The sequence below is a fragment of the Phasianus colchicus genome, chromosome 1 (assembly GCF_987193195.1).
Source record: "Phasianus colchicus chromosome 1, bPhaCol1.hap1.1, whole genome shotgun sequence".
In the NCBI taxonomy this organism is placed as follows: Eukaryota; Metazoa; Chordata; class Aves; order Galliformes; family Phasianidae; genus Phasianus; species Phasianus colchicus.
The window spans coordinates 149,256,080-149,273,228 of NC_143436.1; the positions used below are offsets into that span (position 1 = coordinate 149,256,080).

Below are 17,149 nucleotides of genomic sequence, written 5' to 3' on the forward strand. Positions count from 1 at the left end.
ACACAATTCAGATACAGAAAATGAACATCTAGTTACACTGGAAATTACATGACATTTCTTCAAGGAGAAAGGTAAAGCTTTTAGTTTCCTAGATCAGTGATAGAGAGAAATTCCTTGCAACTATGAAGTGTTTCAGCCTCTATCCCCACCAACCTCAACAGGCCGGGACAAGTGCAATACCACAGAAACGCACAGCATTGCAACTGATCCCAACCTGTGTAGAAAGGGGTACAGTTTCTCCACATTTACTGACTGACTTGTCACTGCCACAGTCAGTTTTGCATGGATTTGCACAGCAGAGTATCATACAGCTGGATGCAAACCTGCAAAACTAACCAGAGAACAGTGTTCAATTTAACAGCAAATAAATTGCAAAACATGCTGAATATGTAGTTCTACAGCTAGCAGTACTTTAAGTGCTTATAATGCAGTAGATTAGTGAACACTACCTGCACTATAAGCACTTTAGTGCTACAAGAGCTGTCATCCACTAGTCTGCTGTTAAAAGTGAGAAAGGCCACAAAACATCCCATAATCAGCAGAAAGCATTCAGACTCCTTGATGTAGATTATAACAGGCCACCATCAGTTTTGCATAGATTTGCACAACTACATTCTTCCTGTAGTGCAACTATGCAAAACTAACAGAAGACTGCAAAGCAGAAAGCTACTGGAACATCTACAGTAATAGCCTGAGTGACTGGATGAAGACATAACTTCTTATGCCAGAAGGAGCACTTAGGGCAGTAGATGCTAATCTACTTCACTATCTGCACTAGATGCACCTTAGTACAAAAAGCACTTGACACCACCACACAGTACCTTTCCAATCTCTGAAGTCCTGCAAGATCTCCTGAGGCAGTTGTCAACATAATGCTACAAGTGCCTTCACTGCAGTAGGTTCTATATATCACTACCTGCACTGTAAGCACTTTGACATTACTCTGACGCAACCAGCTTTTTTAGTAATTCAAGATATGTTGTTTACTTTGTTCCTGCTGAAAGAAAAGAACGAAGTGAGTATAGGGTCAGATTTTGAATTGCACACTTTCAAGAACCAATATTCAGCCTCCATTTCTCTCACAGTTCACTTGAGCAGCACACTAACTCAAGTCCAGGACTCATACAAAGTACCAGGGACGTTAGAATCAATGCTGACAATAGCAAAAAAGCCCTTCTGTGAAAATGCATCAACTACCTTTCCTGTATCATTTTCAGAACAACATAAAAATTTCCAAACGTAAAAATAACTATTCCTTTTCAAAGACCAATCCGCAGCTGTAAGGGCAAGCTGTATCTCAGTAATAAAAAAAAGGGTAAGGCCATAAGTTTTAAGCAAATATAAACAAAGTTAAAGCTCAATTTGAATAATTAAGAATTTAAAAATTGCATTCAGCAGATCCTATTACCCTTCTGAATTCCAGAAAGCACCTTATAAAAAAAGCAGCTGGTATGTGATGTTTTCTACTTTGCAGACAGATTGTAACATTTACTGTTACTGCCACAGACACCCTTTGCCTCAAGAGGGTTCCTCCCACTGGGTTTAGATGGGCCTGCCATGCAGTGAGAAAGTTTCCAGTAATGGCTCTAAGTTACGCTAGCAAGTTACAGCTGTTTATTACAGTCCTGAGTTTCAAATAAAGCATGGGAGCACTACATTCAAAAACTGAAAGCACATTTTATTTCCTCTTAAATTCGGTGTATGATATGAATGTGAAGTCTACCCTACCTGGCACATACCAGAAAACTCAATAATATCTTGAAAACACAAGAGTTTCTTTAAACTGAAAATTAACTTCACTGAAGAACAAAAAATATATATATATATTTAAACACCACCCAGTTGCTTTTGTCAGACAAATGAATGCTCCAAAAAACGTGTATCACTCTCTTCTAAATGGGAGAAACTGTGGGCTGCTAAACATGCCCGCAATCCCAGGAAGGTCTTTGAAATTCAGTGCACGACCAAATTCTCATGCTCTGCTTCAAAAGCACGAGCTCCGCATTAAAAAAAAAAAAAACGAGATAACGCTTACCATTTCCTGTGAAAAGCAACTTTCCCCACGAACACTCCACTGCAACATCCACAACAAGCTCCCGCATTTTCTGCCACCCATGTCGATGCTGCGAAAATACCACCGAGTTACTCGCTTTGGGTCGCTGCGGAGAGAACAAAGTCACACACCAAGTTTCCCGGTATCCTCCCCTCCACGTTACCCCCCGAAGGGCGCGAAACGCTCGGCTGCTCCCCGAGAGCAGCGGCCGCCCCCAGTCCCGAGACCTCCCTTTCCCCAAAAGCCGGCCGCCGGCGCGGCGGAGACCATCCCGGCGCGCTCCCTCCCGCCTAGCGCGGCCCACGGGAGGCGCGGGGAGGCCGCGGCCGCGGGCCATGTGCCGCAGGCCCCTTCCCGGCCGGGCCCGCGCCCCTCACGGCGCAGCACGTGTTCCTGCGAGAACACAGGCGGCCGCGCCCCGCGCGTCCGCCAGGGGGCGCCGCCAGCAGCGCCGCGGAGGTCACAGCCCGGCTACGGCGTGCCGCCCCCCGCCCCCCACCGCCAGACCGGGCCCGCCGAGCCCCGCGGCCCAAGCGGAGGGGAAGGGGCCGGGCCCGCCCGCTCCCGAGGGCCGCCCGGATGGGAAGGGGCCGCGGCAGGGGGAGGGGAAGCGGCTCCCCGGGCCGCCGCTGCCCACACGCGGCTCCGGGCCTAACAGGGAACAATCGGCCCCAGCACGCAGCCGCCGCCATGTCCCCCGCCTCCTCCCCCTCCCCAGCAACATGGCGCCGCCGAGGCCCCGCAGCTGCCGCCGCGCCGATTTCGTAACGAAGCCCGCGGCTCCCGGGCAGCGCGGGGCCCTCCCGCGGCCCCTCTCTCGCCCGCCCGGGGGAGGCGGGAGCCCGCGCCCCACCGCCCGCTCTCCCACGCCGCCGAGGAGCGCGGCCCGGAGGAGGGGAGGAAGAGGAGGGCCCGCCGCCCCCGCCCCTCTGCGAACAAAAGCCCACGCGGAGGGGCCCGGGACGCGCTCGCAGCCCGCGGCGCTGCCCCCCTCCCCGGGGCCCCGCGCCCCCTCCCCCGGGGGGCGGCGGAGCACAAAGCGCCTCCGCCGGGAACTCCCCGAGAAGCCCCCCCCGGCCCCTCCCCGCCGCCTCCACCTCCCGCGTTACCGCCGCTGCCGTTCCCGAGCTGGGCGTGGGCGGCGAACGGAGCCCCCGAGCCGCCGCGGCCTCTGCCCCATGTGCCGCTTTGTTCTGGCGCCGCCAGCTCCCCCCCGCGCCGCGCCGGGCACGCCACAAACTTTCCCGGCCGGGCCTCGGGCCGCCGGGGCACGGCCCCCGCCCGCAACCACCGCGGCCGCTGCCATTGTGCCGCGCCGCGCCGCCCGGGGGGCTCGGCCGCTCCCCGCTCCGGGCCCGGGCCGCGGCCGGGGGGGAGGGAGGGAAGAAAGGGGGCGGCGGGGCTCGCCGCAGCGGCGCGAGGCGCGCACGCTTTTCAAATCTCCCTCATTCCGGCCCCTCCCGCCCCGTGTGCGAGCTCGGGAGGCGCCGTCGCCGCCGCCGCGGCTGCCATGCGCCCTGCTCCCGCTCTCCCCCGCCGCCCACCCACTCACCCACACCCCCTCCCGCCGCCCCGGCCACTCACAGCGGCCCGTCCGCCCGCACCCCCCGCGCCGCCGCCGCCGCGCTGCCCCCCGCTCCTCACCGCCACGGCTCTCCCGGCGGCCACGCGCGCGCGGCAGTGACACTCACCCGCCGGCGGCCGCCACCATCTTCCCTCCGCCCGGCCCCGGCGCCCCGCGCGGCGGCGGCGGCGGGGCGAGGCGCGGAGCGCCGCCGCTCCCGGCGGAGCCCGTGGGGGGTGGAGGGGGGGAAGCGGCGTGGAGGCGGCGGGTCGCGGCGGCGGCCGGGCTCGGGGACCATGTGGGTGAATGAAGGGCGGCGGCTCCCGCCTCAACGTAAATATCCACAAGCCCCGCTCCGCCCTCATTAGAATAGAAAACAAAGTGCTTCCGAGCAGCCGCGCCGCCCAATCGCCGGCCTCAGACCCCCGCCCCCGCCCGCAGCTGCCGCCTGCTGCAATTCATCCACACATCAGGCATGCACCGAGCGAGCGAACGAGCGAGCGGCCTGCCCTGCCCTGCCCTGCCCCGCACCGCCCGCACCCCGCGCCACCGCCACAAACTTTGTCTCCGCCGCTGCGGCGCGGCACGACGGCGCGGCACGGCGCATCGCGCTGCGCAGGCGGTGCGGTGCGGTGCGGTGCGCAAGGAGGGAGCGGCGCACGCGGCGGCCCGGCGTGGGGCTGCACTTGTCCGAGCGGGAAGCGCGGAGCACGCGGGAGGGTGGGTGTGGAGGCATCGGGGCGCGCCGAGGGCAGATGTGCCGCTTCCTGCAGCCACCGTGAGCTGCGGCTGCCCCGCCAGGAGCCCAGGCCGGCAGCTGTGCGGGATGCTCCGTGCAGGAGCGGAGGAGTGCTGGAGGTGACACGTGCGTGCGGAGTGTGGCGGCTTCCCCGTGGCCCCGTGTCACCGCTGCGTTGTGTGAACTCGTAGGAAGCAATGGCGAGAGGTCGGCATCCTTCCATACGGTGTAGGTGCATCTTTGCAGAGCAAGCATTTACTTCAGTATTATTAAAGGTGCCTTTAACTATGAGCATTTGACAGAACAGAAATTTTTTAGACCTAAGTTTCCTTATCTGGATGGAGATTCAGAAATCACTTTATCTTCCCAATAAAAGGGTGAGAAAAGTGGGACCCTGGATTTGTCAATTCTGAAGCACTTCATTCTTGTCTGATGTTGTACCACCACGATGATGTCTGCAGATAACAGAATATTCATTTATATTTTTTTTATTCTTGTTACCTTTAGTATATATTGGAGAAAGTTTGCTCGATTCCCAGTTTATTGCATGTTGTGGTGGTTTGCAATGGAGTGCTGGCAGTTCCTAATCTCATGGTGTTTCATTAGAGCTGCAGCGCTATCTTTTAGATCACTTTGCTGTTTGAACCTTTGAGAAGTGATAACATTCAGGGAGTATTAGCATTTATACATGGTGTTAGATGCCATGGAAGTAGACCCAATATAAAACAAAGTAGTTGTAGTATTGCTGTGGCTCCCTCACAACCACGATGCTGAGGCTCTTTTCCTGCTCCTTCCACCCCGCAATTTATTTATTTTTCCTCTTTTTCTTGCTTTTTTTTTTCCTGTTCTCAGGTTACTTTTGTCAAAGAGGCCAACAAAAAGCAATCAATAAGATGCAGATGTAAACATGATGTTTGTAGTGCTTTGGGTGAAATCCAGGCCTTCCCAAACATGGTGGCAATATCCCTGCAGACTAAAACAGGTACCGTTTCAGTCCCTATAGCTGAAGATCCTCATTGGCTTTTGCAAAGCTGAGCAAGTGTTGTCTTCTCAGAATCTAAAGTAAATGAATCAGTAAGGGAAGTCACGTTACACCTCACTGGGTAGAAGAAAGATAATTGTATGGGAGAATGAATACAAGACTTTTTCCAATGGCTTTGTTAAACCTAAACAGAGGGGATGTAGTGACCTCAGGAACTGGGTTTGTGTCCCTGCCAGCACTCAGTGCCACTGATGGAAGAAGTGTGTGGCTTCACTGTGCCCAGAGGATGGAATCTGTCTCCTGCCGAAACCAGGGGGACACTCCTCATGAAATCCATGAGCTCACGGACCACCGTGTCTTCATATCTTCTGTTTCCCAGCTCTGGGAGATTCACTTACAGAAAAAATGTCATTGGAAGTGGCTTTGGAGTACCATCCGCAAAGGTAAAAACGGCTTTTCTGAAAGGAAAGCCCACAAGACCAAGTCAAAGTCAAATTTCCCCTTATTTGTGTTAAACAGTAAATCCCGATCTGTATCTGACAGATAAAACTCAGAAACAGAGGTCCTAAGGTCACTGTCCTTTCATGTATACTAACTCATCTTTTTGTCTTTTCTGGAGTGCTACCCATCTTGTTTTTCTTTACTACAGTAGCTGAGCACATCACATTGATCATACCCCACATTACGGTGTGGCATAGCAATTGCTGTTCCCGTGTTACAGATGAAGAATGTGATGTAGTAAAGAACAGACTGCAGCTCTTTCAAAATCAAGGTTGAAACCAGAGCTGCAGTGTTTTCTCTCTCTTAATCAATACAAAGAATATGAGAAAAAAAAAAATCATTATACTTTATACACCACTTGAAATCGCAGTTAACATATATAATGTGCAGCACACATTACTAAGAAATGTTAGGAAATACCTAATTAAGCAAGAAGCTGATGCACCTAAAAAGAAAAAAAATAATATTGAAAACTTTTGTAACTTGGTTAATCATAATTATTAAAATGTGATATCAGCTTCTTGTCAAATTACAGTTCCTAAGCTAAAGACAGTGAGGAATATTAAAAAAAAAAAAAAGTTTGCAACATGTTTTGAGGTGATTTTAGGGCTGTTTCTTAAAACATAGATGGACTGAGTACTGGCAGATCTGCAGAAGGTGCTCTAGTTTGATATTTTATTCCCAGTTTACTTTGGAAACTCACTGTTTTTGGATGCATATGATTATTTCAAAATTTTACAAACCGTTTATCTGTAGCAGAGATGACAGATTTAGTAGGTTTTGGTCATAAAGATGAAACCAGGACAAAAGATAATCCCCCAATTATCTTCTTATATTTCCCTATCATTGCTAATGCACAAGTAAGATAAAACTGTACTTGAATAAAGTAAAATTTTATGGGGTTACTGATTTTTCAGAGCTAATACTACTCCACACATACAGTTTCAAGAATGCTGTTTGAAATTGACTGAAGAGCAAACAAACAAGACTGGTGCAAGAAGGCTTCCCTGTTTTTAGAATTAAGATATACTTTCCAGACGTTATTCTTTTAGAACCAACCCCTTAATTCCTGCACATTTTATCCTACTCCAGCACATGTGAATCGTAATTTCAAATATTTATATTTAGAAGGAGATGTGTATTCTGTAGGGAGGTGAGTTATAACTAGATACAGGAGTCCTCAGTCACAGACAGTTAAAGATTTATATCTGATTATTAATGCTGGGAGTTTGGTAATGTTATCATTCAACCATTAATTTAATTTGCCTGCATTTATGATGTTATCCTACATGGAAATCAGTGTTTGTGCAGACTCTACCTATTCATTTCACTTGTAAAACATTCTCCTTTATATGTTAGTTTTATTTGAGGTATAGGAGTCTTCAATTTGTGGATATATTTCAGCATCTACAGACAGATGAAAATTTAACAGCTGAAGCAGCATGGAAAATGGAAAGTGTTATATGTGCAACTGTGCTTCCCTTATCTCTGCGCTCCTCTAATGCTGAAAATGTCCATACTTTGAGGCTGGAAAGGCTGAGTACATGCAGGATCATGCTTACCTCCTCTCTCTCAGGCTAGCCAAAATTGCCCGCTTCTGAGATTTTTACAGAGCCAAGTTTTGCTGCAGGGTACCTGGGCTTCTTGAAATTGAAAGCTGCACTTGTTATGACATTAGGCTGTTCTGAAATACTTTGGAGAAACATTACTGCAATCCAGACTCAGTTATAGGAAGCAAACAAGCTGCTGGGAAAAGAAAGACTAAAGATAAGCTGCTTCAACTTCAACTATTCTGTCCTCTGTCTCACTCACAACTTTTCTGGCTATTGTGGTCCTCAGTATTTTAAACCATTCACTATTTTCTTTTTCTCAGTTCCTAAGCATCCCCCTTCTGCTTTCTTTAAGCAGGCAAGGGGGAGGTAGCACAAGAACCACTAAACAGCTAGGAAACAGGAGGAGCCATGAGATTTACTTCTGAACATGTAGATTTAAAACCATGGAGAAAGAAAAGAAAAAAAAAAGCAGGTACAGAAGTGGTCTTTAAGACGTATAGATTTCAAAAGTAAGAAAAAAAGTACTGAAAAAGAAGCTGTGAAGTAAAAGGGGGAAGAAAAACGAGCAGTAAGGGCAGAATTACTCCAGAATGAAGTTGTGCTCTGACATTTTATACAAATGTCCAATAAAATTTGTCCACACTGTAGCCTGGTACTTTTTAGGTATAATTTTTGCCTTTTGTTCCCTTTGTTCCATACAGAAAGCATTTTCTTTTTTCTGCTTTGTGAAAATTTTCATGACTAAGGGCATGGTTTAAAACCTCCCAGTACTTTATCAAGGTTAAATCAAAGAACATACAAGGGGAAATAGAGTAAAATAGCTGAGGTACAGGTAGTATTACAATGCATTCCTCAGAATCCCCTCTTCACACTCTGTGGGATAGACTTTTTCCACTGTTCTATAAGAATCCTGGTGCATTAACACATATGATTATGCAAAATACCTTCAGAGACATGTAAGAACAATTACTGAAACAGATGCAGTTATGGAAACGTGGTTATCTTCTAGGGATTCTTGTGCTTATGCTAGCTAACCTGAGTGCTGCAGACAGCTACCTGTCCTGGATTCGTTTGAGAATGAAGATGTGCAATGAAGGAGTGGGGAAGGATAGAAAAACACTGAAGGCAGAGACAACACATATACTGTAGATGTTTGGGAACTTGATGGTTAATAGACGAAAGGAGAAAGAGGATTAGTGTATAAAAGGGAATTATTGTGTGATGTACAGAAAAATTATGAATGTTGAAAAAACTGGGGGAAATTGAGAGACTTTATATGTTCATTTCAGAATAACAGCTGAAAGCCAGCGTTCAGTGGGATCTTTTAAATTATACTGTCACACCTGTAGATATCATTTTAGATATTCTTTGTAATATTCTTGATATTTCTATTTAAGAATTTCACACCTGTGGCAGTACCCTATATCTGTAGGACTAATGTAAAATTGTACTGCAGGTCTTCCTCTCAGATGCTTGCTCTGTCAGGACACTTTTTCCCTGAAACTAACCGAGTGCCACCTGTGTGGCACGAGGACCAACATAATGCCAGTTGTGTTTTTTGAAGTGTTTGGCAGCCTCGTTGGCCAAACAGAATTCTGCTATCCAATCAGAGGCCCGAATAATTGGGCTGCTCAATGGACTTAGATGAGTTCATGGAGCTGCATTAGGAAAAGGTTTTTCACCAGAGGGCTATGGGCATGGAAAAGACTCCTCAGGGCGGTGATCACAGCCCCAAGCTGTCAGAGCTGAGGGAGTGTTTGGACAATGCTCTCAGACATAAGGCTTGAATTTTGGGTGATCCTGAGTGGAGACAGGAGTTTGTCTCAGTGGTCCTTATGGACCATCCTTCCAAGTTGGGATGTTTGTTCTATGGTTTGAGAAAGACCTGTTCATGGAGGATATGCAGTGATAAAATTACACTTGTCCTAGTAGTCTGACCCTTGAAACATGAATCTAACACATCCTTTGACAGCATCTCTTTAGTGGTGCCTCTGGAGCTGAGCAAACCCTGCTCCTGGGTGTCATTATTCCAGCTTCTGCAAGCCGCATGTTCTCTGGACATGGCCGTAGCCAATGCTCCTATTCTGCACTCCTGCAAACCATCAGTTCTTTTCCTCTCCAGTGTCATCCTTAGCTCCTGCAAGAGAGCATGAGTGATGTAAACTTGTTATACAACAGTCTCTTATTTCTGAGATGTGGAACCATGAGAAGGATATAGATGAAAAGGATATGCACAAAATCGTCTTTCCTTCTCATTTTAAATCATTTGGAAATTAATAACATTGGTCACAGTAGGAACAAGCTTCTTGTATTCATTTACTCCCAGTTTAATGTAGCTTTAGCCCAGCCTTCTTACTTTACCTATTGCAAGAATTCTGTTCCTCTCAGTGTCACCTGTGAGGCTGGGCTAGCTGTGTACAGACTTTTAAAAAGCAGTCTCTTTTTAGTGAGAAATGTTGTTCAGTAAATTCAAGTGGATGGCAATTCATATTTATATACTACTGTATATATATTATATTGACTCTACCCTTTATTGTGGGACTATACTTAAAACACTATACTAAAATACATGTATGTGTGCATGCAGACACCACTAAAACAGTATTGATGTCATAAGCATTCAGCTTGCTTTAGACTACTGTAGAATATTTGGGTAAGTTTTCGGGTTTCTCTGTAGCTTTGTTTTAGTGAGTCTAATGGCTATTTATGACATCAACATGCACATAGATGAAAACCCTCTGTTGGGTCAACAACTTTTGAGAATTCATGACTGCTGCAAGCTGGCTTGAATATCCTGGTTCTAGAAAAGAAGGATGATAGGACCTTTCGTAAGAAGAAATTCTTTTGAATTTCTTAATGCCCATTTTAGATGGCTTCAGGCATCAAACTAAAAATATTTTCATGATTCTAATGATGAGTTTCACTAGATGATATTAACAAGTTGTCTGTATCAACATTGTATGTTGTTCAGCTGACTTCAGCTGATGAGTGCTCTGCTGCTTACATGCTATTCTAAACTAGCCCACAGCCTCAGCAAGTATAGATAGGGAGAGACTGAGCTTGTATTTGTGGGAAAATGTGTGGCAAGGAAGTAGTAAATAGTAGACAACCATTTGCCTAATTGTATGACTAGTCCTTGCCTCCTCTTCTTTCCTCCTACTCAAAGTGTTATGGAAACCACTGAGAAGTTTAGAAGTGAGATGCTGGACTAGATGCTGTCAGTGTGTCCTGACAACACATGGCTCTCCATTCTCCATGACTCCTTTGCTATGATTCATATTGCTTCAGTGGGAGAGATAATTCAATGTCTGCTAGAAGCCGAGGCTTGGACAGGAGCTGTCTGGTCAGCTCACACTGCAGTAGATCAGCTGGGAAAAGAGAAAAGATGGTTTCTGTGTCAGTACATTCGATTAATGAGTTTGACTACTGTTTATGACACATTTTTTGGACGTGCAGATAAATCTAGGGCTACTTGTGCAGATGGTTAGATAAGTAATAGAAGCAAATAAAGATGTGTTTTCAACTACATTTAAACAAATTTTATTACCTTTTTGTCAGCAAACTCTTCTCCAGTTGTACACATCGCTGCTGCATATCAGTTACATTTTTGCAGTACAGTTATGCAGCGAGCTACTCTGAAGTAGTCCAGATTCTTTCTCAAACAGATTCATCTTAACTGAATACAATATTTGTGCTCAAGAGCTGTGCCAAATTGTAGCGTGGAACTTAAAATATTAAACTCTAGTAAAACAAATGTCATGTTCTGCAAGATTTCAGATTCTACAAGTCACTTTTATGCCCTTTAAATACAGTATTTATTGTCAGAGTTAATTCGGGAAAAAAAAAAAAGAATCTGGATCTTATTGTTTTTTCAGAAGAAAATAAACCCACATTTTTTTATTCTCATACATTTAATTAAGAATAGCAAAGTATAGAAAAAATATGTGAATTTAAGGAGTGAATGAAAATACAGATGCAATAATGTCACAAGCAATTGCTGTTTTGAGGGATACAACAAATCTAATTTGAAAATAATAAGAAATCAGAACTTTAATATTCACAGATATGTCTTTTTATCTTTTTTATAAAATGAAGTAATTTTTAAAATTACTTCATTTATTCAAGAATATTTGGCCATTTTGCTTCTACAGATTTCTTCAAATTTTATTACAGTTTATGTTCTTAACATACAGTTAAATTTTTGTCTTTTAATGTGTAATGCTTGGCTTTAAAGCCAGTGACAGAGTCTGTAGCTTGGTTCAGCAAAAGAAAGCAGAACTCTTGCCACTTAGCACTTGGGTTCGCTTCTTACAATAAGTCTGAACTTGACCAAGATATTTTATAATGGGAAGAGTTACTGTAAAAATAAAATCTGCTTATTCAATGGGTTTGTTTCTTGTATATAATCTGAGTTGTATCTACTCTTTTGATTAACAAGATCTGTTTACTATAATCTTTGCTCATTAAACTGGAAAAAAAGTGTCCGTGAGAGATTGATGTATATTTTCCCTAATTTATTTTCATCATCATCACAACTGTTAAATATTTTGTTTGTAGAGAAGTACTGCTTACTTCTCCAGAGGCATAATCCAACAGTATAGTTTCATATATTTGAACAGTCATAATCTACTACTTTAAGATAAACAAACAAACAAACAAAACACAGCAAAGTAAAAAAACTTGTATGTAACCAATTACGTTTGCTTTCTTAATCTTTTTATTCCGTGAAACTCAGCTACACATTTTTCAAGTGCTGAATTGCCCTTAGTGGAAGAAAGCACGTGGATAAAGTTAGAGACTTGCACAGTGATGTGTTGTAACTGCTGATCTTGACTGGCAAATTAAAAATCAAGGCCAATCACGATGAATCGTCACCAGTAGATGTGTACAAGGAAAAAAAAAATCAAACAGCTTTGTAAATGAGTGAACTGCTGCAACTTCAGTTAGTTTTTTTGCTTATTGTTTATAATGAAAAGTTTTTGACAATGCTGTAAAGTTCTATTAGAAGAATGTGATCATTCAGGATTATAAAAATTAAAGAAACTGTGGCCATTAGTGAAGAATCTAGAAGAAGAAGTGGCATCTTTCTTTTTGTCATGGAATGATATACTGAAAATTAAGAACATGCTAAGTAAGTTAGATAATGTGCCAAATAATTTGAAATACTTTAATATAAAATTATGATTTAGGTTGAAGAAATGCAAGACAAATACAGAGGCAAAAGTAGGTTCTTTATGAAGAGTAAGAAATAAAAATAGCTCATCCTTCCCTAAGAAATTGTTGTAGTCATTAAGACACATACCAATTATGACTGTTAGCTATACTTTCAATAATAATGGCTTGTTGAATTCAACATTAATTAAGTTTAGTCAGTTAATTTTGGAGCAGAGGAGAAGCTGTTTCTGACCTCAGCTGCCCTACATTCTAACATGAGCAAAACAAAAATAAATTCAGCTCTGATGGAAAGCCGTGTGTCCAAAAATTATCCTGGCCTCTTTTTTTGTTTTTGTTTGTTTTCATTTTTGTTTGTTTGAAAACATGATTCCAAATGAGTAAACGTTGTTCCACATTGTAATATGTTTTTCAGTGAATCATCAAGAGAAGTTTTGAATTATTTATCTCTACTTATCCTCAAAATAGTCTTTGACTTTATACATCATAGTGCATTGTAGGCTGTGAATCCACTTGAAAGACATATATTTCTTTTTCAACTCGCAAAATCCTAAAGGCCCTGATTACTCACAGGGGTATAAATACCTACTACTGCCCTGTAATACCTAAATAAGAATAAATCGGAATACCAAGAACATTTTGACCATACCGTCTTACTTCATTGTTAATAGTTTCAGAAATTCATACTGATACAGTCAGCATTGCTTATTGCATCTTGTGGTCTTGAAGGCTGAAACTGGTGTTTTGATGTAATGTCATTGGGAAAAGTATTTATTTTTACAATGCGTATATACAAATGCTATTTATTAAGTAACAGTAGCGACAAGAAATCTGTAGTAAAAAATGTAGTTAGAAAACTTAATATATGTTTGAAAATTGTCTCATTTTTTCTTTGATGAAAGCAGCACACAAAAATATTGTGTGCGGATGATAAGATGATTTCAGCTTTGGTCAGTCATACCAGTCAGCTACCTCCACAGGGTAAATTTATCTGCTAAGCAGACAAGTTATGTTAGCAGCTTGCAAGTAAATTGAATTTAAATTCTTGTATTTTTTATAGGATAAGCTAGAAATTCTTGGCTTTTGAACCATACTTTAGCCTTTGTGGTAGCTGTGAACATTATGAGGAAGAAGCTTTTCAGGACCTCTAAACCTAGAATTTTAGGCTCAAGCTACTGTGAATAATAGACTTAAGCAGTGTGAAGCAGTGAGTTTGTACAGCATATACAAATGATCAATTAAAACAAAAAGTAATCGAAAAGATTTTGAGATACTGCTTTACCAAAAAAGTTCCGCTATTCTGTATTTTTTTCCCATAGCCCAGTATCTAAGGAAAATATTTGATATAACGATGATTTTTCTCAATAGCTTTTTTTTTTTTTTTTTTTTTTTTTCTTTTGGCCAGTAACTGTGGGACAGATTTATCAATTGCATAAATTCAGTAGACTTTTGACACCTTATGGTAGCTAGCAACTTGATCCAACAAATACAAGACTGAAGATAAAAACAAATTCCCTGCAGAATGTAGGAAAAGATGCAGTCAAACCAATGTTGACAACATCAAGTGAACTGTAACTAAAGTCCTTATGCTCTATCAAACTGAGGAATCAACTTCACAGACAACAGAAAAAAATAAGAATCTTATAGATATAATCACAATATAAGAAGAACCGAAGAGAACAATGGGAAAAACGTGACAATATACTTTTAAAAATGCAAAGATATTCCCTTAGTTCATCTTCAGTATCTTTGTCTTTATTCTGTTTTGGAAGATCGTGGTTTGTGTGAGATGTGAGTTCTCCTATTTCTTTCCATATGTTCCTAGACCAAAAATAGTTTCCTCTCTTCATATGGATTTCTCCAAATAAGGATTGAAGAAACTGTAAATTAACTTCTCATTACTACAGAACAAATGCATACTTCCAATATGCTGATTTGGGGAGGGAGAAATGAGGAGACAGCTCTTTGGAAAACTCTGTTGAAATCTGTCTTCTAGAAATTTCTCACTTAATTACAGATTTTATTTTATTTTTTAAAATATTATTTATTTATTTGAATTTACACATACAAAAGAGAGGAAAAAAAAAAAAAAGAAAGAAAAGAAAAATAACTCATCTGTTTTCAACAAATCAATAAATTAGTTAAACTAGATTTTCCAGTGAATTTCATTACATTTGTGAATCCTTCATTCTGATCAGAATGTGATAAAAGAGTTAGAGTGATCCTATCAAAAATCCCACAGGATGTGATAACATAAATAAAATAGTAGAGGTCATCAGATAGGAAGCTAAGACAGAAGTGCTGGCCAGAACTAAACTACAGTGTTGTAAAAAAGATCCACAACAGAAAGTGAAATAGTTTTCTTGGCCATTGTGCATACCTGTGGGTCTCAACAATGATCTTTGGGAATGACAGATTCTACCTTCTCTTTATATTTGAGGATTTCTTTGGCACCACTTGTACTTTAACATACAGGAAATACAACATCTGTAACTTGATGTAACAACATCTGTTGTCAGCTATTGAAGGAAAATAGTCGGGGTGAGATACACCAGATGATCCAAAATGACAGCATTTATGAGTCTTTAACACAAATATATACATTTAAAATTAACGACTAACATGGACTTTCACATATACTAGCATATTAGCCTTTACCATTCTCTGAAAAAGCATTACATGTGGATGGAATTTTTCTCTGATAGCTATGCGGTACCTTTATTGAAAACAAATACCAGAGTGTAATCTAGTCAGGTAAATATGTATCTGCATGTGTATGCTAAGATTTAATCAGGCCAGGCATTACATTATTGCAGTGTTGGCTTTAAGGTTGTTATACCCTAAAAAGCACTAAGAGTGTTTGTTGTTTTTGTTTTGTTTTGTTTTGTTTTTGCTTATAAACTTGTCTAAATTAATATTCATATTCTGAAGCAGATTTTTTTTTTCTTGTTAATTCAAACGTTTTGAATTTACAGTCAGCCTTCCCCCCGACACTTTGGCTTGTTATTCTACTTGAGTTCAAAACCAGCATTTGTTTTATAACAGATCTTCTGCAGAACAAATAAGTGTTATATTCATCACAAGCATGGAGGTAAAAACAAGTCAAAACAAAATTATCTGTTAGCATCTGTTATTTTTGTCATTTTGTCATCTCTTTGCACATCAACAAAAAACATTGACCATTTCATCATCATCTTTAGTCCTTTTTGTTGATGCTGCTACCTTCCTCCAGTATCTTTGTCTTGTTTATTTTGAAACCTTCATTTTTTCAGTGTGAACAACTCTGTACGTTTCAAGGTTTTCAACACTAAATAGTCAAATACATATTTTTATTTCCCACATGTAAGATTTAATTTCTTTGTGATTGCATCTTCCCTTGCATGATTTGTTTTACCTTCTTCCTTGAAATGCATGGAAGTTACTGTAAGAGCTTAAGGCATTTCTCCAATTTCACACTGTTCTCAGATTGTTTTTGAGTAAAACTTGAAGACATAAATGCTGTAAAAATGAGTGTAAATAAGAAAATGATATTACTTTTTATTACATGTCATCAGGTAGTTTTTGTTTGTTGTTTGCTTTTTTGGGGGAGGGATTTTGGTATGATTTCAGGCTCTAACAATACTTTTTTTTTTCAATTCTGAAAGTTTGTATCTTTCATTTAGTACTCATTTCTCATCTCTGTTTATTTAAGGAATAAGCAAGGATATACACATTCTAATTTGATAATAACTCAAAATTCTGAAAATAGGAAACAGGGGAAGAATGCTGATACTGCACATTAGTTCTGCTAAAGACTGAGTTTCCCAGACATGCTGCACAGGCTGCTTGAGTACTCTGCCCTTGTACCTAGTTGGAAGTGGATAAAGAACAATTAAAAAAAAATAAAATCCCTCAAGCACTTCAAGCATTGTTTGCAATCATATACTGGATACTACGTATAAATCCTTATGATGACCTATGCAGCAAAATTACTTGCATTAATATAGGCACTTAGAGCATTTAGAATGGCAGTCAGATCTTGTTTCAGTGAGAAGTTATCAAATTAAAATGGAAGGCAAATAGTATGTTTTTTTAGCTATGTAAAAGAACTGTTTCAGAAACTAGTCATAAGTTGTACCAAATGCTGATATAATGTCAAAATGTGTGCTATTCTCTAATTTGCTCCTTGATGACTGCAGTCATGTTTAAAGCTGTCCCCCTTTTGTGGATAAAACAGGAGAACAAATGGCTTGTGAATCAATAATAACAATACCTACCAATCAGCAAGCTCAGGTACTGAGGAATTTTTTGTTTTGTTTATACATTTAAATCCTTCTATTTCTTTACTTATGGTGGAGTTATTAACAGCTATTAATCATAAAACAATTATCAGTGTTACTAAAAAAGACCTAGCAAATACTTTCCTATACCCTGAGAATGGGGAGATTATTATTGATACTTCTAAGTATGCAGTGTAAAATATTTCTCTACATTTTTTGGAAAGTAAAGACAAAACATAGTTAATTGTTCTAGAATAAAAAACTGCGTTCTAGACTTTTCCTTCATCTAAGCAGTAGCTCTACTAGAAACTAAATAGGTGATACTA

The 17,149-nt window shown here is 41.8% G+C and overlaps 1 protein-coding gene across 1 annotated transcript; it reads left to right on the top strand.

Moving 5' to 3' along the window:
• Nucleotides 1-3,878: 3,878 nt before the first annotated feature.
• LOC149920140 (uncharacterized) lies at nt 3,879-6,097 on the top strand. Its single transcript, XM_090141773.1, has 2 exons — nt 3,879-4,584; nt 5,209-6,097. The coding sequence occupies exon 1, from the start codon at nt 3,924-3,926 to the stop codon at nt 4,545-4,547; it is 624 nt and encodes a 207-aa protein (XP_089997899.1). The 5' UTR covers nt 3,879-3,923; the 3' UTR covers nt 4,548-4,584; nt 5,209-6,097.
• The last annotated feature ends 11,052 nt before the right edge of the window (nt 6,098-17,149 follow it).